Source organism: Pseudopipra pipra, chromosome 7 (assembly GCF_036250125.1).
Source record: "Pseudopipra pipra isolate bDixPip1 chromosome 7, bDixPip1.hap1, whole genome shotgun sequence".
Classification (NCBI taxonomy): Eukaryota; Metazoa; Chordata; class Aves; order Passeriformes; family Pipridae; genus Pseudopipra; species Pseudopipra pipra.
Genome location: NC_087555.1, coordinates 3900103 through 3924960, shown reverse-complemented (window position 1 = coordinate 3924960; position 24858 = coordinate 3900103). Strand labels below are relative to the sequence as shown.

Below are 24858 nucleotides of genomic sequence, written 5' to 3'. Positions count from 1 at the left end.
GTGGGTTAACAAGGTATTTTTAGCCCTCAGTCCTTCCAACATTTGTACTGAGGCCGAGCAAGGAAAACCAACTACCCCTAAAGCATCATTAAAAGCTCTGTCCAGGAAGGGGGTTTCTTTGCATAACTTTATTTGAAATGCCACAGGACATTTGCATAAATGAAATCTCAGCAACACTGGAATTTCTATTCCATGACCAAGGTTTTCATTCCCTGTTGAGCAGCCAGTGAATTTTCACAGCCACCACAGACTGGTTTGGGGGTTGGAAGGGACCTTAAAGCCCATCTCATTCCACCCCCTGCCATGGGCAGGGACACCTTCCGTAGCCCAGGCTGCTCCAAGCCCCGTCCAACCTGGCCTTGGACACTTCCAGGGATGGAACAGCTTCAATAGAGGTATCTTATTTTAATAAATCTGGCACATTTTAACCAGCCTCTGCTGACCTTTCCACTTAGTGAGGGGGGTTTACCTGTCAACAAATAATACTGTTTATAAAATAAAAGCTGGAACTCAGCAGGGACAGGCACAGGGGAAAGGGAAAGGGTCTGAAGCCAAAAGAAAAACAAGTATTTCCAAGTTAACTGTCTTCACCTTGCTCTAGGAAACTGTGTTCTCGAAGGTATGAAAATCTCGCTTCCCTGGTGAGAGTTCACTGCTTTTCTAAGAAGCCAACAAGTTCCTGCTTGAAACTCGGTCCCAGATCATGCCTGTAACGCTGTTCCAACCACATTCCAGATTTCCTTCTCCTCTAGTGCTCAAGTCATCTAAGCCCAGGATTAGTAAAATGGCATCAAATTGTTCCTCAGGGAGAGCAGAGCTGGGAAACTGAGGTGTCTCGTGCTCTGTATATTGTTTAGGGAAATCCAAAGCCAGTTTAATACAGAAATCTTCAGATTAAGCAGATGTGCTTATTATATGCAGGAGAATAAGGGGACAGACCTTTGTATATGGTAGAATTAAGGTATTCCCAGCAGTGAAATCTCCTTATTCCACAAAACTGTAATGCTTTCCACATTTATAGATAAATAAAACATTTAATATCCTTAAATACCAACAAGACGCAGCCAAGAAAACCCAACTAATTTTATAATAGGTGATTTGGGTGATCCCCAACACCTGAAATCCAAGTCTCCAGCCCATGTAATGTAGGGCAGAGGTAACTCCTGATACAAATCAGCTGCCTCCAACTAACACTTCACCTTTATCACCTGTGGAAGTGTCTCCTCCTGGGCCCAGAACCACCCACATCTCTGCTGACTCACCCAAGGGGTTCCACCACATCATGCAAATTGGAGAGCAGAGTTAAGGATCTGACAAGGTCCACCCACCTGAGTATAAAACAGAATATCCACTAAAAAGTAACAGCAGGATGAATAGTTCTAGGAGCTCTTATTTATGTAAAAACACAGTTCCAGCTTAACAACTTCCAGTTATTTTTGTGTTACAAAGGACCTTAAAGATCAACCAATGGCAGGGACACCTTCCACCAGTCCAGGTTGCTCAGAGCCCCACATGACCTATTCCTCCAAAACATACAATGAAAAAGGCAAAAGAATGTGGATTTTAGATAATCCCTATTGTCCAACTCATTTTCCTCTTACTCAGACAGTAAGATGAATATCCCAGGACAATTTGCTCACCTTATCTGCCCTGTGCCAGCCTCCAGTGCGAGGGCACAATATTTACATATCACTTGGGACTGGTGCATTCACTGGGAAACCTAATGGAATAAGGATATCACATTGTGCTGTCCTTCCCTCTGGGAGCACCTACAGAGCCTATATGAGGCCAAGAACAGGGTGAAATGGCTCACAGCAGTTTGACACAGGATCCACCTTGCCAGCTTGCGTTACAAAATTAAAGTCTGAACACAAGCCTACTGCTTTTATAGAAGAAAATATCACTTTCATAAAAGAAAACAGATGTTTTTATGAAAGAGCTGGAATCATTACCTTCCCTGGGATCAAGCTGCCCTCCTCCATGCAGCCCTTGCACCCCTGCTGCCTCCAGGCCCCCGAAATGCTGCCTCCTCAGCCAGAGGCCAATGCTGCCCAGGTGCTCCTCGTAGGGTGATTCCCAACTAACCCTGCTCAGCATCACACCTGGGCACGTTCAGCGAGCCCTGTTCCACCCCAAACCCCGTGGAGACACGTCACTAAATGTCTGCAGAGCTGCTGGAATCACAGAACCATTGGAAAAGACCTCCAAGATGCCATCCAACCCTACCTAGCTAAGCAAGGTACCTATTTACGACCAGACGTGTTTGTCCTCTGTAACACCCAAGCAATTATCGTGGGAAATTATACCAAGGCTACGCTGGAAAAGAAATAACTCAAACTATGTTAACTATTAAATGGCTTTAGGCATCGTGATATACAAGAAGAATAACAAAATTATCTAGGGAAGAGTTATATTATGGGTTTTTTAGATGAGCTTTTGCCCACTAAAAAAGCCAGGAGGCACTAAGAGGGCTCCCAAAGAATTACTGAATGAAAAAATCTCTGTCCAGAGCAGTCTCCACAAAGGAAAAGCCCGAGATAAATGCCATAAGAAACCCACTATGGACTTCATGCTGAAAATTGCACCTCTGAATTAAACACCTCAAGGTCACACCTAACACCAAGAACTGAAAATCTCTGACCACTCCAAGTGCTGTAGCACTGAAACCTTAAAATATCTGGCTTGCCTGCCCACAAGGGTTTGATCTGCCCTTCAAGTACCCCCAGGCTGTGATCATCTCTTCAGATGCCCTGGTTCCCAAAGCCTGTCCCTCTGTCCTTCCCAAGCATTCCCCACCTGCTGTGCTCATTCCCACCACCACCAAGGCTCCTGTTCCTGCACCAACAGCTCCCTGGGGGAATGCCCTGAGCATGACAGCACCCAGGACACTGGTAAATACAGATCACTGTGCTCTCCTGGCACCTTTCAGGCCTCACCATCTCCTGCTGCCCATCAGCCCTGGACTTGCACCCTCACTGCTCATGAAGCCAAGAGAAACATGAGTGGAAGTTGTGACAGAAGACAGGGAGAGAAAACAACAAACAACACAAAAACTCCAGTTCTGCCACCATGTTCCCATTCATCCCAAAGGATGCTACAAGAAAAATTTGCTTCCAGAATGATGGGAGACTTGGTCAGCTGCAGCCCAAGGGCAGCTGATGCAACTAAAGAAGGGAGAGTTTCCACCTGGAGAAAAAAGAAACCATAATTAAGTTGAAAGTTGATTTCAGACAGCTAAACTCTACAGAGTCAGGCACTTCATCTTTTAAATTATATAGAAAAGTCACTACAGTCCTTAATATTTTTTTTAAAATGGAGTTCTGCTGAATTTCAAAAGGAACTGTTGAAAAATCACAGTTTAAGAATTGGAACTCTGGGGAATAAAATGTCCAAGATGAATCACATTAGCAATTACAAGATTTTCTGCATAAGCCAAAGAATAAGCAATAGAAGTCTCCAACACTTTGATGCAGATACTGCATTTAAAAGCCTGTAATTAGTGTCACACCCAACAGAGATACACAATGAGCATTAAGTATACTGAAGTTACCATGAAGCATTTGTCAATGAGATCCTCATGAAGTTGGCCAGCCATCCCAAAACATGAACATCTTCTGGCATTATGGACAAACACTCACATTAAAGGTGCCATAATGCTGCAGGAAAAGTGCCAGGCCAGGAAATCCCAGTCAGAGCGAGCCCCTGGAGCTGCGTTACAGCAGATTCTTGAGCAATACCTGAACCTGAGCTGAGGAACAATACACTACAAAATCCCCCACCTTCCCCCAAACACAGCACCAATAAATGAGAAACATGATGCCATTCTTTCAAGGCTCCATCAGCACAGTATGTTTTCTCCCTGCAGCAATTTCAGGGCTGTTGAAGTTCTTCTCAATAATTCCCAAATTATTTCCAGAAGTGATTCATAGCATGCTGAGGGAGAAAAACTACAAACAGCTCAAGAGTCTACTGAGAACTTGAATTTTGGGTTTCATTCTTCACATTTGCTGTCCTAAGAGCAGGGCTAGAACATGCTGGACACATCTGTACAGCTGCAGTGAGATGGCTGGGATGTCAATTAGTGGAAGCCTCCACAGGGCTGGAAACATCCTGGAGCTGCAGAAACCACCTTAAAGGGACCTTAAAGAACACCCAGTGCCACCCCCTGCCATGGGCAGGGACACCTCCCATCATCCCAGGTTGCTCCAAGCCCCATCCAGCCTGGCCTTGGACACTTCCAGGGATCCAGGGGCAGCCACAGCTTCTCTGGGCAACCTGTGCCAGGGCCTCCCCACCCTCCCAGCCCAGAACTCCTTCCCAATATCCCACCTAACCCTGGCCTCTGGCAGTGGGAAGCCATTCCCCCTTGTCCTGTTCCTCCATCCCTTGTCCCCAGTCCCTCTCCAGCTCTCCTGGAGCCCCTTTAGGCCCTGGAAAGGACTCTCAGGTCTCCCTAAAGCCTTCTCCAGGCTGAACAATTCCAATTCATTCCTGAAAATTCAGGTGACCAGAAACTCAAAGACCTCAAAAGCCGGTCTGCCATTCCAACTGCATTTACACAAACAGTCTCCAACTCACATCCCAGTTGCAGCATCCCAGAGACACTCCTGAAACCCCCAACAAAACAGCAAAAGCCTCACAAGCACTTGAGGCCCAAGGTTTTGAGCACAAGTCATACACTGGAAAAAACAAGACATTAAAGTGAAAAAGAAGTGAGAGTGCTACAAGGCTGCTTATTCCAACACCCAGCTGATCTTATTTCTTCTGCAATCACATTTTCCTAGGTTTGGCCTGCTGGGTGCATATTCCACTAAGCAAACATTAAGAAATAAAGGTGGTGAAATTCACTGTAAGTGATTTCATGAGTTGGAATTAAACACAAGCGCTTTTTTAACTCAAATCTACCCAGCCCAGAGAGAGAGAGAGGGCACAGCCTGATTCTGAACTCCTATCACACAGCTCACCAGCCTAGACACATCCATAAAATTATTAAATATGCACAGGAATGGGCCTGAAACAAAGACACTGCAACCAGACTTCATTTTATATGTATTTATACATCATATAAAAATTACATTCTAATATATATGTAAGTAAATCATATGTAATTCACTAAAAAACATCCTCTGAGGTTGGCTGAAAAGAGCTGACAAGATAAGCTAAATTACAGTAGTGTGAGCCCAGGTGGGGCCCTGGCGTATCTGGGAAGCCCCATGTGGAGGTTACATGAAGCTCCTCGAGCTCCCACCCAGCACCCACAGCTTGTTAGTCAAGCCTTTATTAAAGCTCACCCTGTGAATGACTGAAAAAATATACAGGATTCCATTTTTATTAACTTTAATAGGGAAAATACATATTTCATGGTTTTGCTGTGATTTCTGTTCAGTTTTTACTGCAAGAAACCCTCCCAGCCTCCTCCCCTGAGGGCTGATGGTGCTGCTGGAGCTGGAGGACAGGGGCCAGCACATGTAAACAGCAAAGGCCAGCAGCCTTTGTGATGACTGCAGTGACACATTCCTGGGATTATTCCGCAGGAAAGGAACTCTGATCGAGTCCAGAAAGAAATGAGCTTTTTATTTGGAGCCTGAACCACATAACCCTGCTGTCACAGGGTTTGCAGAGCTCACTCGGGCGTGGCTGGCAACACATCCCTCTCTCTGCTGCAGGAGGGAAGGAAGAGTTAAACTCCTCTTGTTTTATCCCCCAGCTGCAGCAGTGGCAGCCCTGAGTGGGCTGGTGAAGGAGGCTGGACACAGACAGGGCTGGAGAAGCCGAGAGGGAGTAGGAGACACTGAGAGCCCAGTCAGGAGCCCCCAGCACACACCAGCACAGTGTTCAGGGACAGACACCAGCCTGGGGGGAAAACCACAGTACAGCAAAGGGGTCTGAGGCCTTGTGCTTGTGCAAACAGTGTCACACACATCCTGCAGGTCACCACTCCACAGTAACCAGCTCCATCACCACCACACACTGTCAAATCCCCAACACCAAAGCGGTTTTCCATCAGCAGTACTTCCACACAAAACCAGTGTGTCTCCACACTTTATCTGGACTATATATAGGCAACATCACACTGACTACAACTGATCCTTAACCTGGGCACCCTAAAAATACAAGCTAGAGCCTGCACACTCAGATCACACTCGATTTCTTCTTTATTTGGGGATGGAAAGGGATTTGTTATCAGTCAATTCCTTACATACTTTGCAAGGGTAGAGGTTAAGGCAAGCTGTGACAGGAGCACACTCCAAGTAGAAAGAAGAGGGGCTTCACCCCAACACCCCTCCTTGGTTACTACAGCCACCCCCAACATGCATTGCCTGTGCTCCTGCCAAAGAAACTTCCAGGAGAGACTCCAAGAACCATTTCCTTCAGCGTGCTCATTTCTCTTCCAAGTCACCTGAACGAAAGGATTCCAGGTGAAAGCCATGATGTGCCCACAGGCACATGCAGGGCCTGCAGGGATTTAATGCTGACATTGCAGTGATCCAGTGTGAAATACCAACACCTGTGACTGAAGTCTGTGATCCACAAGCACAATGGCACCTCCATTTTGATGGGAAAAGGCACAAAGAAAGAAGAGATAGAATCATAAAGAATCATAGAAAGGAGTTGACAGAGCATCACTTAGCAGTTACCCAGAGCAAAACTGTAATTAACACAGCAACTAAATCCCACTTTGTTCTGGAGTCTCTCATTTTAAATGCAGCTCTACATTCCCCCTACCAGCTAATCCCAGAGAAGTCCTGCTTCCCAGATGCTCTCGTGCACCACCTGGAGCCCTGAGGGCAGTGAGGAACAGTCACGTGTGTCCTGCAGATGCTCCAGTGGTTGTGTGAGGCAGGGACACCAGCATCACCTTCTTCCTGCTGCCAACAGGGATGGACAGCTAAGTTATGGAACTGGGCTGGGAAGAAGTGGAAGGAAAGGGATAATAAACAGAACAGGCTGCCCAGTCTCCAGGCAAACATCAGCAGCTCCGCATTCCCTGTAAACCCTCAGACTGGATTCAGAAGGACACAAAGGTCCCTCCAATCAAGCACTGCTGTTTCACCACATCCAAATCAGGATGGGTTCCAAATGGATCAGATGAACACTGCCCATGGACAGCTCAGTGAAAGCCATCCAACAGAAAGGTTCTCTCCTTAAACAAAGGACAATAAAAATATTGGTGCTACACTGGCTGGGAGAATCTGGAAAAAAATCATGAGTGGTACTGGCATCCTGCTCATCTGCCCAGGAGGACCTGGCTCAGGAATGCTCTGAGTCCAAGAAGCTTCTATGCACATCAAGAAGCACCTACTGGAAAGATGCTCACAAACACAGACCTGTACTTTAATCCCCACTGCCCTTGAAGGGCAGATTATTTGTTTCTGCCAGTAAGCTGTGAGGCTGGGAAGGGCATGTGGGGTTATGAACTGGCCTTACATGGACTGAGAGAACCCCTGCAAAGATCTCTTGATTTTAGCTCAACCACTGAAGTGTAACTTGGCCACTGAGGCAGAAATACACAGAACTGAGGGCAAGGAAACACAGCACAGCCACCTTAGGACAGAAGCAGCACGTGTGTCCAGAACCTCTGATAGCTAAATCACAGTCAAACTGAGGGAAGCCACCTGTCAAACTAGAAAATATACAGTTTTACAGCATCATTATAAAACAGCAGCCACTGTGCTTTTATGTGACAGGCACAGCTGAGCTGAAAAACATTTAGATTCCATGACTATGTATATGAATAGAATATATACATACACACAATATACACAAATATCTAATTTTTTAATTGGCAATCTCTGACAGTGCTTTTCAGAAGGAGCCCTTCCATAGTATCAGCTCCTGAAGGAAGAGGGCAGTTAGACAAACAAGTCTTTAGAGGACTGTCTGATCAGCCTCTGCTTAGCATGAATTCTCCTCCTGTTTCAGGTTAAAAATAGAGTGAGTTCAAAGGGCTGGAGGTCAACTGCATTAGCAGGTGACTCACTCCCAGATAGCAGTCCAAGGCACACCTGAGGCTCTGCAGGGCCTCCACAAACCCGGAGTGAAGAGGTAAAGCAGGTGGAAATACTAAAAGGTAGCAATAATCTCAGGAATGTTTAAGTCTGAACATAAAGCAAACCAACTCCATGATTTCGCTTTTCACTCCCCACCCTTTATGTTCACAAGATAAGAAGGGGCAAGAGGGAAGGATTCCCACAAGTTCTCAGTGCAGCTGAACACACCCCCAGCACTTCCATGCCTCTGGTACAATACACCAAGAATCAAGCTGCTTACACATCCTCACACACAGTCAAACAGATCTCTCTAATCTGATCTCAACCTGCTCTTTTCAGAGCCTATCATGCCCAAATAACCTCACCCTGAGTCACCCAGGAAGCTCTGCAGGTATCTAAAGTGAAAATCAGGATTTTTTTCAGAGAACTTCAGTCCCCTCCTAAAGGCCCCATCCCCACCTCACCCAGAACCTGAGGTTCAGCTCTTCATCCACAGACACATTCTAATCTCAAATACCATCATCTGCCCTAAACACTGACTTTTCAGCTAACTCAAAAACAGCTCAGAATTTTGCAGACACAAGATATGCTCAGATACTTTTCAGAGATTAAAATCAGGTACAAAAATAACATATTTTGGCCAGAACTGCTCCCATTTAAAAGCATTTCAGTGACACCCAGGTGACCCCACAGAGACAGTGCACTGAGAAGCTAAAAGAGGCCCTTCACTCCCAGGGACTTTCAACCACAGTTTTTAAAACACGTTTTTCAGAAAGAGTCTTTTAGTGTTTTCTTCTTCCTCTGACCCTTGGGAAACAACCCTGCATAACCCCAGGTGGAACTGGAAACTCCTCTAGTTAACTCCTGAATAGTGCAAGTCTGCCCAACACCATGCTGGGAATCTGAGGAACTTCGTGGTCAACACCACAGAACCAACAATAACACCTTCTACTGAGGGCAGAAATGAATATCATCTTATTAAAACAAACTCTTCACTGACAAATTTAACAAGCAAGGATGTAAGAAGGGTCTGGGGAGACCTCATTGTGGCCTTTCAGTATTTAAAGTATTACAAAAAAAAGAGGGGGAGCGACTTTTTACGTGGGCAGAGAGTGATGGGACAAGAGGGAACGGTTTTAAACAGAAACAGGAGAGATTTCCATTGGATACTGGGAAGAAATCCTTCCCTGGGAGGGTCAGGAGGCCCTGGCCCAGGTTGCCCAGAGAAGCTGTGGCTGCCCCATCCCTGGAAGTGTCCAAGGCCAGGTTGGACAGATTTGGAGTCACCGAAACTTGAAGCACCTCCAGAAACAGGCAGGATAACCTGCTGTCCCTTCCTGAGCATTGTCAATAGATAACAAGACTTTGGTTCCTTCAGCTGTTTAGTGAGAAACAACACTTTCATCTTCAAGGAATGGAAATGTGAGTCAGTGTACAAAATCATGGGAATGGCTGGAAAAAATTACTTTCTGTATTTATGTTCTACCATGGCAATACTTGGGACGACAAGGTTCTCTGTAAAGGACTAGAAAGAAAACCAGAAGTAAACTTTTATGACAGGAATTATAAGTAAGTACTTTAATGGAGACACGGGCCAGCCAAAGAGGAGGGGACAAGAGGATCCTCACAGTGAGAGGGATACCAGTGACAGCCAGTAGGGACCTGCCATACTGGACCAAAAGAAAGAGCAGCCTGAGCAAGGATACCAACAATCTGCAGCCAAGGACATGGCAAAATAGGTGATTATTCACCCCAAATAAGGTTAGAAAGAAAAATAAAATTAAAATTTCTCTCCAAGGCCTAAGCAAAATTCCCTGAAAACTGTGAAGAGCATGCACAGTCAGTTTTAAGAGCTACAGAAATTAAGACTGCAGAAAAGTTAAACCCTGTATCTTCCACAAGCACAAAATCAGATTTTACCCTGCAGGACGCAGAGGTCGAGACAGAAAAGCTGTTGCCTTGCCAACACAAATATTTCTGTATCTCTGAACAGAGGAGCTCCTGAATTAGGATGCTGCTTCAGGAACAGTTGGGTCAACATCCCAGTTTCCCAGGCAATTCACCCCGGACACAAACCCAACCCCAGCCCTGGAAGAGCAGGAGATGCTTCAGGCGCTGTGTCATTCCAATGCTCATCCCAAAGAAGGCTTTGGGAGCCTTTGGTGTGGGGAGGAGGGAGAGCATCACCTCTGCAAGAATGTTCCTAACAGCAGCATTAGCAGGGTTAAGGGCCCTGCTGACTTCTCAGGGTTCAACCTGAAAAAAAAAGCAGTGCCACTTAGTAGTGAAAGAGTAACTCATTGACTTCAACACCCAAACAACACCTGCACCCACAGAAGCAGCAGAGAAACTCAGGAGTGAGGCAGCTCCATAGATGCCTTACACATCCCTACAAGTAAAATGCAATACAACTGCACTGAGTGGTTCAGCACCCACTTCTAGGAGAGTTTTCCCTCATGTTTAATACATGGCAGTAAGACGAAGAATCCTCTTCTCAAACCCCACACATGTATATTTATGTACACACCAAGTCCAACACAAGTGAAACAGTCTTTTTAGGAAGCCAGATTCTCTATCAAACCAGCCAGACAAGCTGACAAATACATGCAAACAAATAAAGAGGGATTATAAATAACTCAGAAGCACCAGGAGCTGGCAGCAGTCAGCACAGTATTTCAGCTCCCCTTCATATCTATATTGCAAAACATGAGCATCTAACACGTCCAAGGAAGAAGCCTCTGCTGGGAGGCTTCATTCACAAAATGGGAGCTGTGAAGAACAAGAACCCTTTGCTAACACTGGGACCTTCCCGAGGAACTTTGAATTTATTTCTTTACAAGTGCCTCTAAGGCTGAAATGAACCTCCCCAAGCTCAGGAGTTGAGAGACAACATCAACTCACCTAAAAAACAAAGTTACTAGAACTGACATGGCTGAATCTTTATATTTAATTTAATAATTCTATCTATAAGCTCGTGAAAATGAAGGTACAAATAATGGGTCTCAGATAATTTAGATGTAACATCCCTTAAAGCAATGAGATACACTTTGGATACCACCCACATGGAACATTTACAGCCAGGAAATACAGCTGTGCCTACCTCATAAATCCCAGGGACTGTATCTGACATTACAGCCAGATCCTCACAAGAGCTTTGCTGTAACATCTCAATGCACAGAGAGATTTACTCTGGGTTATCACTTCAGACAAGTGACCTCTACATCTTCGTCTGGGCAGCCCCAGAGTAACCCAGAACACGGGAAAACAAGTACCACGGGGTTAAACGTCGATGTAAGTGAACCCACAGCACAAATATCCCTCCAACAACTCCCATGGAGGTTTGCAAGACTATGAATGATGCACAAACTGACCCTCAGGACAAACATGTCCCCTGAGTCCCTGTCCCTTCCAAAGCCATTCCAGCTGTTCCTGCAGCCCAACAGCTGCAGCACAGGTCCCTCTGCCTAGCTTCCCTCCTTATCCCCAGAGGAAACCAACGAAAAACAATAAATAGCAAGGCCCACCATTAATGTCTTCTGTGATTAGTAAAAGAAAGATCATAGGAAGCTGCAGTGCACTGTTTGCTGATTCTGGTGCTGGCATCAGTCGCCTGCATTGCTGTAAGGAAACATTTGGTATTATTTTGTCAATAAAGCACCAGTATTTGTCACACACTGTCATTATGTTCCAGCCTGAAACATCAAAATCATCAAACGCCCCATTTTCAACTTCCATCAAAATAATAGCTTTATGTTGGATGCTTTTCATGAACAAAATAGATGACAGTTGCACAGTTCAATATCCTGACATTTCTTTTCCTCGCACATGAAACAAGCCATTCTGTGGTTCCTGGCAGACACCGCCTGTCGCTGTGTGTTTACTGCAGTTGCCATGGGGAAATCCCAACACCACTTATCAAAAGCAACACCAGGACATTCACAGTCTGCATTAATGATTTCTTGTTAAATCCTATGCAGCTCCAAGTGGAAAGGAATATGCAGGCATTTAAAACACGTGCTCTCTGCTTTCCAAGTATCGATTCCCAAGGTTCTGGCCGTGCCAAGGCAAACCCCAGCACACGCCATTTCACCAGCATTTCACACCCCTCATTTGGCAACTGCAGAGTTGCACTTGGGCAATCAGTGCTCCACTACTGGTGGTCACCAGAGCTGTGGTGTTGAAATCAGCCCTGCTCTGCAGCAAAGAGCCAAACTGCTCAGGCAAATACGCCCAAGTGGTTCCTCAGAGGTGATCCAGGAATCCAAGATCTGGATGCAGCCCTCCTAACGAGCTTACGCTGCTTGGAAATTGTGCTTTGTGAAATACAGTGACAACAAGTTCTGGCTCCTTAACTACTAGAAAGAGTAAGAGTTCATCATCTGGTGCCAGTGATTTTATTTTCTAGGGCAAAGTGACCACTACGTCCAGTAAAGAAGTGCAGTAAAGTCATGCAGCAACTATGAGCAACTTAAAATCTTCCTTTGGTCTGAGGAAAAAGCTCATCTGACACATCACATACAGACTCCACCTCTGGGAAACCAGATGCTGCTCCATCATTAACTCCAGACTCACCAGGATTAGGAAACAATTCCAGAGTAATTCTGTCCTTCTTAGAATTACAGAACAATTAAGGTTGGAAAAGACCTCCAAGATCAACCTGTGCCCAGTGTCCACCTCGTTCCCCAGCCCAGGGCACGGAGTGCCATGTCCAGTCCTTCCTTGGACACCTCCAGGGCTGGGCACTCCAAACCTCCCTGGGCAGCCCCTGCCAAGGCCTGACCACCCCTTCCAGAGAGAAATTCTTCCTGATGTCCAACCTGACCTCCCCCAGCACAGCTTGAGGCTGTTCCCTCTCCTCCTGTCCCTTGTTCCCTGGGAGCAGAGCCCCACCTGGCTCCACCCCTGCCCTGGTCATCTGCGTAAGCCTCATTAGATAAACACATCATTACCCCAGTGGTAAACCCAGTAACTCTGGCAAAACAAGAGTAAACTAATTTAATTTACAGAGTTTAGTTTGAGAGGCAATGGACATGAAAGCCTGCACAACACTTCACAGAAGTATTCAGTGATACATCCCAAGGAAGTTACCCATTACTGCCATCAGGCATTTAACTGTCAATTTTATAGAAACATTAAAATTCTACATTTCTTTTCAATTTTAAGAGAACAACAAAGACCACGGCTGCTGGCAGCTGGCACACACTTCAATATTGTGCAAACATTAATCCATCTCATTCTCTAATTCAGCCAGTGACCTTAATACCAGTGCAGATCTTAATCATCTGGCTCTGTGAGTGCAGCTGGCATTCATTTGGCTTGACACAAGACCTACCCAATAAATAACAGTAAAAACCCCTCTTAGACAATGCTTGAAAATGCTTAACCCCAACTGCAATCTATTTATCTGCTAGGTTTTATCTTCATAACAACCTCTGGACAACAGTCACAACAGTTGCAAGGGCTAAACAAGTCCTAGCCCATTTTCAGTCCATGAAAAAAAGGGACTCTGCAGTGTTGAAAAAGACTCTTCCAACTCTTCTCATGCCAAAACCTTCAGCCACCGAACAGGGAACCCCACAGGACCAGTTCCAATACATTTGCATCTTCTTGCTCCAATTCCATGTGCTCCAAGTCTGTGCCCACTCATCCACATGAGTGCACAGCAAGCTTCCTGGGCTGCCCTGGGAATGCCAGGAGCACAGCAGTGACCAGGGCAGAGAGGAGATGACACAGAATTAACAGGAATTATCTCAAGTGAAGCTTTGCAAGGGAAGGCTGGAGGCCTCCAACAGAGATCACTCGGCAGCTTCCCCCTGCTTCCCACAGCTCTGAGCTGCAGAGAATTTGAGATAAGAGCTTAAAAGTAACTCCTCTAAAACCTCAGGGGAAAAAAACTCAAAAGAGGAGTTTATCATATGATGATGATACTCTTTTGGTAGTCAACAGTTTTGACACCCAGATCTGCTTGGTATATCCTAAAGAGGGGTTATTCATACAAACTTATCTCAAAACAAAAGCAACAACTGAGAACCAGTGAAAAAGAAACTATTTTAACACACCCCACCAGCCCAAAGACATCCTCCTCCTCTTCTTCCAGAGCACCAAGAGTTCCTCTCACCATGAAAGAATCACAAAGACTTTGAGGAGAAAACAGTCTAGATGAGGAACAGCAATTCCCTTGACAAGTTCTCCTAAATAGTTTAAGGCAAAAATCTTCTCTGAATTATATGGAAATTTCTCTTTTTGCCTTTGGGAATAATGGCGACGGACACAGAAAAACTTTTTTCATTCAAATAGATGAATCCCTTGCTTCCCCTTGCAAAGCTTTTGGGAACTGCTGCTTGCAAAGGACCCAAGACAACAATGCCAAAGCCAATGGGCTTTACAAGTGGAAAAGGAAAATGCCTGATGACCAGAGGTGGTTTACTAGACAGTATGAGGAATAATTCCACCCCAAATCAACCTTCACCTACTTCACAGTCCAAGTCAAATTCAATAACATCAAAAACACGTAGGTTTAAAAATTCTTACTCATCTGCTTAAAAACTCCGTAACTTCAGCTTGTTCAAAAGTATATTGCACCTGACAGGGGTGCAGATACTGCAATATATGGGTGAATATTTCAAGTTGAAAAGGCAACAAGCTACATTTTTTAAAACTTCTACTTTCTCTGCAGACTTTGGGCAGGTTTTATATGTGAAGTACAAACTCAAGGAACTCATGCACAGCACCAAACACGCAGAATACCAACAGCAGAAGGGAAACAAGTTCAGAATTACTGATGATTTGGGTGGGAAGAAACCTTAAAACTCATCTCATTCCACCCCCTGCCATGAGCAGGGACACCTCCCACTAGCCCAGGTTGCTCAAGTCCCATCTAACCTGGCCTTGAACTCTTCCAGGGATCCAGGGGCCACCACAGCTTCTCTGGGCAACCTGTGCCAGGGCCTCACCAGCTCAGGGGGAGCTTCAAGTAACAAATCTTTTTTCATCTGGTTACACAGGTGAAACTGTTCAACATGATGAAGGTAAGGTTCCACCTGTGTGCCTGTGATTAGCTAATTAAACTTTTTTCTTAAGACACAATAGGAGAAATTAAATTAGTTTAAGGTTGGCTTTGTGAAGGTCACCAACGAGCAGCAGCTGGAACTGTGCACAGGCATTTTTCTAAGCTGTGATTTTCTGCAGAAAAGGAGAAGGAAGCAGAGCAGCCAGGCCTGCTACCCCAGAACACAAGCCTGCAACACTGCTGTCAACCTGCAGCCACACTGCTGGTCCCAGCAGGCATTTTCTGCAACACAAGCCTCAAAGCTTCCTTGCACCAGACAAATTTGGTACTGCCATGTACAGAAAGAACCTCTCAGGCCCATCTTACTGCTGTGTACCAACAGTTACTGATTAACTGAACCCTCCTCCCAGGCTGAGAGGACTGGGGGATCCTGTATGAGTACCTGACCTGGTGCTCTTGGAGGAGAGGAACAGTCTGAGTTGGCACAGGACAGGCATAAGGAGTCCTGTGAAGTAATTCTCTGTTGTGGTTACCTTGAACTTTACCCAAGGTCAGACCACAATTTCCGTCAAGATTATTATAAGCCCACATGAATGCCTCTGCATCAATAAAACCCTCCAGTCCTCAGTTACCAGGGCTAAATATTTGGCTCTGCTCCTTGTGCCTCAAACTCCGGGCACGCTCCACTCGCAGCGGGAGCCCTGGATCTGTCAGGGGCTGGCTTTTGCTTCCCCCAGTAAACCACCCGGGCCCAGCTCCACACCATCCTCGGCTGTACCTGTGCCTTCAGGAAAGCTTAATCTTTCTAATTGAGAACTGTATTTTTAGAAAAGCAGCGACTTACAGATCATTTGCCACCTGATAAGCGCTGGGTGCTCAAAGGCGACTGTAATTGCCAGTTAAAGGTTTCATCACAGATGGCTATTAAAGATGTGAAAGCACAGCTACGAGAGAGAAAGCACCGTCTCTGACTGAAGCTCCACAACCAGCATTTCTGGTTTAACACGTCCCAGTCAGCGATACCGTGATCCTTCCACATCCTTACAGAAAGCAGCTCGTCAGCTCTTCACTTCCAGCCCACAGTAAGGTTATTTTTCAAGTTTTTCTTGTGTCTGAGGGATTCACAAACCCTAAAATTCCCAACCTGATTCCCACCTCGCACTAGCAATGCTTTGGCTAGTCAAAGATCAGTTCACAGCTACATAAGATAACTTAAATAATAAAATAACTCCAAGACCGTGGCTTCTAGGTTTTTGTGCTTTTTCAAAAATATCAAACTCAGTTTAAGGTCTTTTGCTGCAATAAAGGCTTACAATTCATAAGACATTTACACCAGTAGTCACTTACTTCTCCAGCAGGCACATTTCAGACCAACATAACCCATGTTTTGGATTACGGAAATCTTTCCAAAAGGAGAAGGTCCCAGTGCTGCACTACACTGGGCCACCCAGTGACCTATATATACAGCAGCACTGGAGTTCAGCTTCTGTTCCGTAATTAAGAGAGCTACACTTGTCTCACTCAGCTGTCCAGGAACACACACTCAATAACCCAGAGAGGGATTTTTGGTCCAGGAGGCTCACACAGCCTGATTTGCCCTCAGCAGAGCTGCGCTACCATGCACTCCAAAACACATTGTGCCCATAAAGCCATAAAACATGGAATGTTTTGGGTGGGAAGGAACCTGAAAGCACATCCCGTTCCACCCTCTGCCATGAGCAAGGACACCTTCCAATAGCCCGGGTTGCTCCAAGCCCCGTCCAGCCTGGCCTTGGACACTTCCAGGGATCCAGGGGCAGCCACAGCTTCTCTGGGCAACCTGTGCCAGGGCCTCCCCAGCCTCACATACCCTAGTGCAGCATCTCCCTCCCTCTCTTCGCACACCGCAGCCCCTTGACCCCATCACCCACCTCCCAAGCTGCCCAACCACCCAGGTGAGACAGGGACGGGCACCTTTGTGGGGGGACCCGTTGATGCTCTCGGAGCTGGACTGCATGTCCACGGCGGCTCTCCTGAGGCTGCTAAAGTAAGCCCTGGACCTGGAGAAGCTGCTGCGGGGGGAGCGGCCGTGGGGGCTGCCGAAGAGCGCGGCGGGGCCGTCCCTGCGGGCGAAGATGCCGCTGAAGAAGCGCAGGAGCCGGTGCTCGGTGCCGGCGGCCGGGCCCTCCCGGCCCAGGCGCTCCGAGAGCCGCTGCAGGTCGCTGTTATCCAGGGTCCGGTTCTTGCTCTTGCTGCGCTCCCAGCGCTCCAGCCGGGACAGCGGGTCCGCCTGGCTCAGCACCTCGCCCACGTCCAGCGTGTTGCGCTTCTCGGGGGGCTCTGCGGGCAGCGCGGCGGGCGGGGAGGGCGGCGGCGGCCCGGGCAGGCTCCCGGAGCTGCTGTGCCGCCGCACCCGGGCCGGCTCCCCCGCGCCGCTCCAGTGCCTGAAGCTGAAGCTCCGCCGCAGCAGCCCCGGCTGCCGCCGCGGGCTGTGCCCCCGCTCCGCCGGCGCCTTCTCCCCGGGCCTCCCGTCCTTCTCGCCCTCCTCCTCCTGCTGCTGCTGCTGCTGCTGCCCGCCGGGGGATGCGGCCGCGGCTGCTCCGGGCACAGGCGGTCCCCCGGGCACAGGCGGTCCCCCGGGCACAGGCGGTCCCCCGGGCACAGGCGGCCCCGCTCTCCGCGGCACCTTGAGCCGGCCCAGCTCCAGCTGCCCCGTGCTCAGCGTCCGGAAGGTGCGGAAGCCGCAGGGGCTCGGGACCCTGTCGCGCTCCTCGCCGCCCTCCTCCTCCTCGTCCTCCTCCTCCTCCAGCAGCAGCAGCCCGGCCCTGGTGAGGCTGGAGGAGCCGGGCGGGCGGCTCCTCCCGCGCCGGGGCAGCTCGGGGCCGGCGCGGCCGCTCTCCGGCCCCAGCAGCTCCTTCTTCACCATGGTCACGGAGATGCGGTACACCGTCTTCCTCTGCGGGGTGCCCCGCTGCATCCTCTCGGGGGAGGAGGCGGCGGCCGGCGGCTCGCTGCTGTCCAGGAGGTACATGGCTCTGCCCTTCAGGCAGCGGCGGCCACCGCGGGCATCACCGCAGGGATGGATGGGCGGACGGATGGATGAATGGAGGGGCGGATGGACGGAGAGACGCAGGCGGCTGGGAACGCGAAGCCACCAACCACTGCAACACGATTAAAAAATAATAAAATAAATAAATAAAAGACGCTCCGGTGTCACACCCCGCTCTGCGGCGGGGTCAGGCCGGGCTCCGGCTGCGCTCCCCGCCGGCCGGCGCCCCTGGCAGCGCCCTCCCGGGCACGGCTCCCATCCAGGCGCGCATCCTCTGCCCGCGGGTCCCGGCTCGGCGCTCACGGCACGGGAGCCGCAGCCGCCGCCGCCGAGCTCATTGTTTACGGCGCGGCGGCTCGGCTGCGGATCTCGCCTCCTGCTTCCCGCCGCTCCGCCGGGTAAATCCGATTCCCATCGGCGCCGTCCCCAGCAGCCCGGGCCGGGCGGGCAGGTCCGCTCGCAGCGGTGCCGGCGGTGCCCGAGCGCCCGGCGCACGCCCCGGGGCGGCCAGCGCGGCTCGGCTCGGCTCAGCTCGGCTCGGCGGGGCTCGGCTCGGCCGCGCCAGCCGGGACCGCCCAAGCGCCGGACTGGAGTCCCGCCCGCCGGGAGCGGGAGGAGGGCGCGCTCCCGGCACCGGGAAAAGGCGCTCGCGGAGTCCCTCTGCTGCATCCACCGGCTGATGGGCAGCGCTGGGGCTGCACCTCACCCTGCCCGGCAGCAGCACCAGGAGCCCAGCCACAGAATCGGTACGGGTCCCCACAGAAGGGACCTCTGGAGATCATCAATGCCCCTGCCAAGGCAGGGGCACCTGGAGCAGGTGGCACTGGAGCGTGTCCAGGTGGGTTTGGGATGTCTCCAGAGAGGAGACTCCACACTCTCCCTGGGAAGCTGTTCCAGGGCTCTGCCACCTCCATGGAAAGAAGTTCTTCCTCATGTTGAGGTGGAACTTGTTGTGTTTTAGTTTATGGCCATTGCTCCTCGTCCTATCACTGGGCCACACAGAAGAGAGTCTGGCACCATCCTCTGACCTCTCTGAGATATTTATATGCACTAACGAGATCCAGGACTGATCCAGACCCACAAACGGGCAAAGCACACAGGGCCCATCAACTCAGATCAAGACTCAGACCAACCTGGGGTTTGAGGCTCAGACTCTGCATGCAGGATGAACTGAGGTCACACTCCCTCCTTAAAAATAGTCAAAATTACCCAGAATTGATTCATTTTTTGGTCTGTGACCATCCTTAACAAATGTTTTCATCACAAACACCTTGCACAATTAAAAAAACACATTAGTACATGGTTAGTCATGCAAAAACCAACCTGCTCTACCCTTCCCAAGCAGTGGTTTCATCAGAACCTGGCTCTTGTACACAGCTGGAAGAGGCTGTGACACACATTCCTATCACTCCCAGCTTGCCAGTTCTCTACAGGCCAGTTCCAGAGATGCTGAGGTAGTGATCAACCAGTAAATGTCCACTAAAATAAAGTCATTTTTAAGCCAGGATGGCAGACAGAAGTCAAGCAACATTAGGAATAAGGTTTGTAGTTTCCATGCGTAACATCCTTTTAAAAGTCAAGCTTCAAAAACTCCCTTCAGCTGCCTCGCACATCCCTTCCAAGCCTACAGTCAAACGCCCTTCACCAGTGCCAGTGAGGGCCAAAAGCAATAAAGGGGTAAAAAGGAAGGAAAGCACTGCCAAGGCCATCACTAACCCATGGCCCCAAGTGCCACATCTACATATTTGAAATCCCCCAGGGCTGGTGACTCCACCACTGCCCTGGGCAGCTGTGCCAGGGACTGACCAGCCCTCCAGAGAAGAACAGCTCCAGACCACGAGCTGGGCAGGACATGCCCTCAGGAGCATTTCCAGGTGGGAGGTTGTACTCTCACAGGAAGGATGCTCTGGGTGCCAGCCCCTACACACGTTAGTTGGCTGATGACACTGGATTCCCACGACACACACCACTGTTCCATTACCAGTTGGAACACTGGGAATTCCCGATTTAACTCATTCCTCTAGATGACAGATGCTGTTGTCTTTAACACTGACTAATTAACATTGATTATTCATCATTACTCTATTCATCATGGAATAGATTTGTACATGTATCTCCAGCAGATACCTGACCAAGGCCAGCTCTGGAGAGAAAGTCTTAAGAACACAGAGCTTGGAACAACCTGGTCTAGTGGAAGGTGTCCCTGCCCATGGCAGGGGGATGGAATAACATGATCTTTTATGTCCCTTCCAACCCAAATCAGTCTGGGATTCTAGAAGGTCTCACTTGACCATCCTGAAAATAGCTTCCAGCTCTTTCTAAATGCTTGTTTGCTATCACAGAATGTTAGCAGATTTTTCCATTCCTCTCACATGCAAAAGGCCATTTCCAATAGGTATTTCCAAAGGGGAGGCAGGGGGGAAAGAGAAGGCGGGAGGGAAGATTTAAAAAGGGTCTAATGAGGATAACAGGAATAACAATTTTTTCCTAAGAGTCAAATCCGCAAACCCAGCAGCCCTCAACCCCCACAGGCAGGGCGGTGCGCGGGCTCGCCGATCGCATCCCGCATCCCGATCCAGGCCGCGCTTTCCAGCGCGCCGCGCGGGGAGCGCAGGCTCCTCACCCGGAGCGGGATCAACCATTTTTCATCCTCCCGGGATGACAGACCCCTCCAGAGGAGCCACTTTTAAGCGCAGACAAATCGCCGGCACATTCCTCCAGCCTTCTCTGAAGCATCCCACCCCCTTGCCCGCATCCCGCCCCGCTCACGCCGCGCCGGGAGCGCGGACACCCGGCACCGCCTCCGGATGCTGCAGCAGCTCTCCTGCGGGGAGCAAGGCGGGCTCCGAGGTCGCTCTGCTGCAACTCAGCACAGCTCTCCAACCTGCAACTTCTTCCAGGGCTTCTTGCGAAGGGGACTGGTTGTAGCGCGGCCGCCTGTGCTCCCGGTCCAAAGACCATCATCCCCTGGTGGCCCAAAGGCCATCATCCCCTGGTGGCCCAAAGGCCATCATCCCCTGGTGGCCCAAAGGCCATCCCTCTTCACTCCTGGACAGAGGAGCTACACCAGCCCTAAGAAACCTGCCGTTCGTTGTTCATATAACCCCGGCTTATCTCGGAGCAGGGACAGAACTCGCAGAGTAAGGGATGTGGTGTTTAATGTTCCGTCAGAGCTCCCAGATGCCCGCGGAATTCCTGAGCTGCCGGGGCTGTGCCCGCAGCCCAGGGCAGCATCGCTCGGCTGCGCCCACCCCGGCCGGGCAGGGATCCAAGGATCCAGCAGCTCCCTCCGGCCCGGCCGCTCCTCCCGTCCTGCAATTAGCACAGATCCGCTCCCAGAACAGGAGAAGTCCCTCAGGCCCTGGGACAAGAGCAGCCAGAAGCCACGGCAGCCAACCCAAACAAGTCCTTTGGCTCCAAGCCCACGCCGTGTGTCCTGAAGGGCCCTCGGCAGCGGCTCCCGCTCACCTTTCACTCCGCAGGCACTGGAGGCAGAGCAGGACACCCGTGCAAATAAATACGGGGCCCTGAAAGGCTCTGACACAGTTTATACCCTCCACTCATCCCCCCCACCTCCAAAGCTGCTCAGTGCTCTATGACTTCTGCCAGGTGCATGAAATGCCCCCGAAGTATTTTCCTTGACAAAGTCTTACTGCCCCTCCGAGACAGCCACAGTGAAAAGTGGAACCATGGAAATCTTCCATCCACGTGGCCATTAAAGGGTCAGACTTGCCACTTTTTACTCCACTGCCGAGGTCAAGCCTATTTACACTACTTGGAAGACCTTCATCAGCAACAAACCAAACCCCAGTGCATCTCTAGAGGCAATGTAAAGCCAATTCAGTATGTGGAATAAAATATTTTGATTTTTGGAATGTAGCATTTTGATTTTTCACGCAGGGAGCTCAACGCTGCCAGCAAACTAGCACAACCCAGCCTGATGCCTTAAAATGCGCAGACATTCCACGCAGGAAAAGCTCTCTACTAAAATTTAGAGGTTCACAATTCTCAGCAATGAACCCCATCATTTAATCAACACAGTGAAACAGAGGTGTCTCAAATACATCTTTAAAATGCTTCAAGCAAAACTCGTATGAACAGAATAAGTGCAGAGGGAGCCCAGCGAGTGCAACATTCACTGATGCCCATCCTGAGTGATGTTCTTGAGCTGAGTTTCACATCACTGCTGACACATCCCCAGCACACAGCACTGCCTGCTCAACGTGAACAACTGCAGAAATGGCCATGCTGGCAGGAGAAAACATTCCTGCCCTCCAACAACTTTAAAGCAAGGTCACTGTGAGCCACTGATATTACTGGTACTGATTTAATAGAGCAAAGACTATTTCTGTCATTCCAAGTGATGGAAAAAAAGGCTTTGCATTTTCTCTTTTCCCAAGAACTCTGCAAAAAGACTCTTCGATAATTCTTTAATTCCTGTTTCTTAATTGGCAGAGTTTCACATTTCACCAGCAGATCCAACACGGTCACTATTCAAATATAGAAGCCCAGACAAGGAGGACTTGATAATCTTAAAGGTCTTTTCCGACCTTAAAAATTCTATGAAATGCCTCAAATACATCAGTAGCATCTCAGCATTAAAATTTCCATCCTGAGACAGCCTAGACAGGTTTGCCAAAACCTTTAGGGGCGCACAATTCCTGTTTGGGTTTTTACCTGACAACCAGTCATTCAAATCTTCACTGCCCTCCATGTCTTTTTTTTTCCCTGTAAGAAAAGCAGACCTTAAAGTCACTGTTTTGCACACTGCAGGTTGAATTCCAGACACACAGTATCACTCCAAGTAGTTGTGCCTTTGACAAACTGATTGTGGAAGACAAAATCAGGTCACCTGAGCAATTCTTACAGCACTTTGGATGTGATTTCACTTCTCCCTACCAGAGAGGCTGTGCTCCATCCGCTGTTTGTCATCACACATCAGTGTTCAACCAGCAAACAAGGGAAGGCATCTGGACCAGAACAACATTGTGCTGGAGGGGACCAGCAACACAGAGCCCAAACTCCAGGGCTCTCTCAAGCCACGGGGTTTGCATTAAGCCACTGATCTGTGTTCTTCTGTCACTCTGCACTCGTCCATTACACAGGCCTGAATTCACTGCAGGCAAATCTTTGCTAAGACATCTCACAACAAAGCACAGAATAGGGGCTACCAGCAAGAAGTCAGCATTTGCCATCAATAATGATCTTACTGTCAGCACAAGGAAATCACATTCCTGGCCTAAAAACACTGGATGCCGAGCAGGAAGGGAATGAGGGCGATGGGATGTGTAGTAAACATGCAACTCAATTGTTTGTTTTTCTTTCACCAGGAGAGATACAAAATATTTACACGTCGGTATTCAGGGGGAAATGAGGTCACAGACAGGTCAGTCAAAGCCCCTAACACTGAAATATCCCCACAGAAGCACAGGATGGGTTGGGTTGGAGGGGACCCTAAAGATTATGCCTCCAAAGGTTGGCATTGCTGCTCCAGGAAGGCCACGTGCCTTAGTGCCAGGGATATTACAGCACATGGGATAGTACAGTTCACAATATTTCCATTTCTAAGCACAGATTACAGTCCTTCCTTTCATATGAGTTATGTCCTTCATAGCCTATAAGGCTCTCATTTCATGAGGATACATTATTTTATAATATAAATGCAAGAATGAAATACCTTTTGACTCATATCCATTCATTAGAAATGAGTGAACAGCAAATGGTAAAATCAGAGTTCAATCAATTATGATTTTTTTGTACCATAATACATGCCTAAGACACTATTTTTAAAAAATTCTCTTATTGGACAACTTCAAGCAAATTCCAAGTTGCATATAATTAACAACATATTTCTGATGCCCAAGCATAGCAGATTTCACCACTGCAATTTAAAGAACAGAACAAACTCCATTTTTTAAAGGGAAAGAGCACAGAAAGTCTTGAGTTTTTCTGCGTGACTAAGATCATCCTTTTGATTTCTGCCCCCAAGCTGATGGAGCTGTTAAAATTAATATAATATGTGCTCCTAAGCTTAAAAACAAAACAACACACCTGACTGCAGCGGAATTTCTACTCAATTACCAGAACTGTCCTAAGTTTTCTTCTCACTAAACAAAGAGGAATCCAGAGAATTAAGTCTGTGAGATTCATCTTCCCATTTTAAGTGAAGGGGACTAAGTCTGTATATTGTGTCACTTCAGTTTGTATACAATGTCACTTCAGAATCTCATTTTAAATACACAGACTTATTAATAAATAATATACTAACATAACGCCATGTTTGTCTTGATAAGAAGCAGGACGAGTTTCAAGAAATCCTCATTTTGGATATTTTTCCTTTTTTTCTACAAGCTAAGTGCTTTCTAACTCAGGCTATCACACATTTCCCTTAATCCCCTTCTCGTGCACAGTAAAATACTCTGACAGGCAGCACAAATACACACTTCCAGTCCCTCAGCCTCAGGATTTTGCTCATTACCCACAGTATTTCAGCACCCCCCAAGCAGGAAGGTTCCCAGATGCCTGCCAGCTCTCCCAACATTCCTCATTTTTAGGCAGGTTGTTTTTCACCTCAGATCACTTACACACTGGAAGACACTGCACTGCAGTAAGGCAAACAGCAGATCAGGGCTCAAAAGAAACCCCCACTTTGGGCTAAACTTTCAGCTCACAAATACTGGAGGGCTGTGAGTTTGTCATTAACAAAACCTGGGTGAGTGTTTACGGTCAGGGTACAACCTGCACCCAGCCTGGGCACGCCGGAGTGCCGTGGATTCAGAGGTTTATGTCTTTATGGACTACTGTAAAAGCATGAACTTCAGCCCACCAGT

General features: G+C 48.4%; 1 protein-coding gene across 14 annotated transcripts in view; it reads right to left on the bottom strand.

Moving 5' to 3' along the window:
* Positions 1-24858, bottom strand: part of LOC135416934 (arf-GAP with GTPase, ANK repeat and PH domain-containing protein 1) — a 319524-nt gene that overhangs the window by 235326 nt on the left and 59340 nt on the right. For 4 of the 14 annotated variants that reach the window (XM_064660286.1, XM_064660293.1, XM_064660295.1 and 1 more), the window contains exon 1: positions 16954-18520. The exons of 5 other annotated variants lie outside the window; for them this stretch is intronic. In XM_064660286.1, the coding sequence (XP_064516356.1) occupies positions 16954-18010 (1057 nt within the window). In that variant the 5' untranslated portion in view covers positions 18011-18520. Of the gene's footprint in view, positions 1-16953; positions 18523-24858 lie in introns of those variants that run through there. 5 more of the 14 variants (XM_064660291.1, XM_064660292.1, XM_064660294.1 and 2 more) reach the window with 3 other exon arrangements.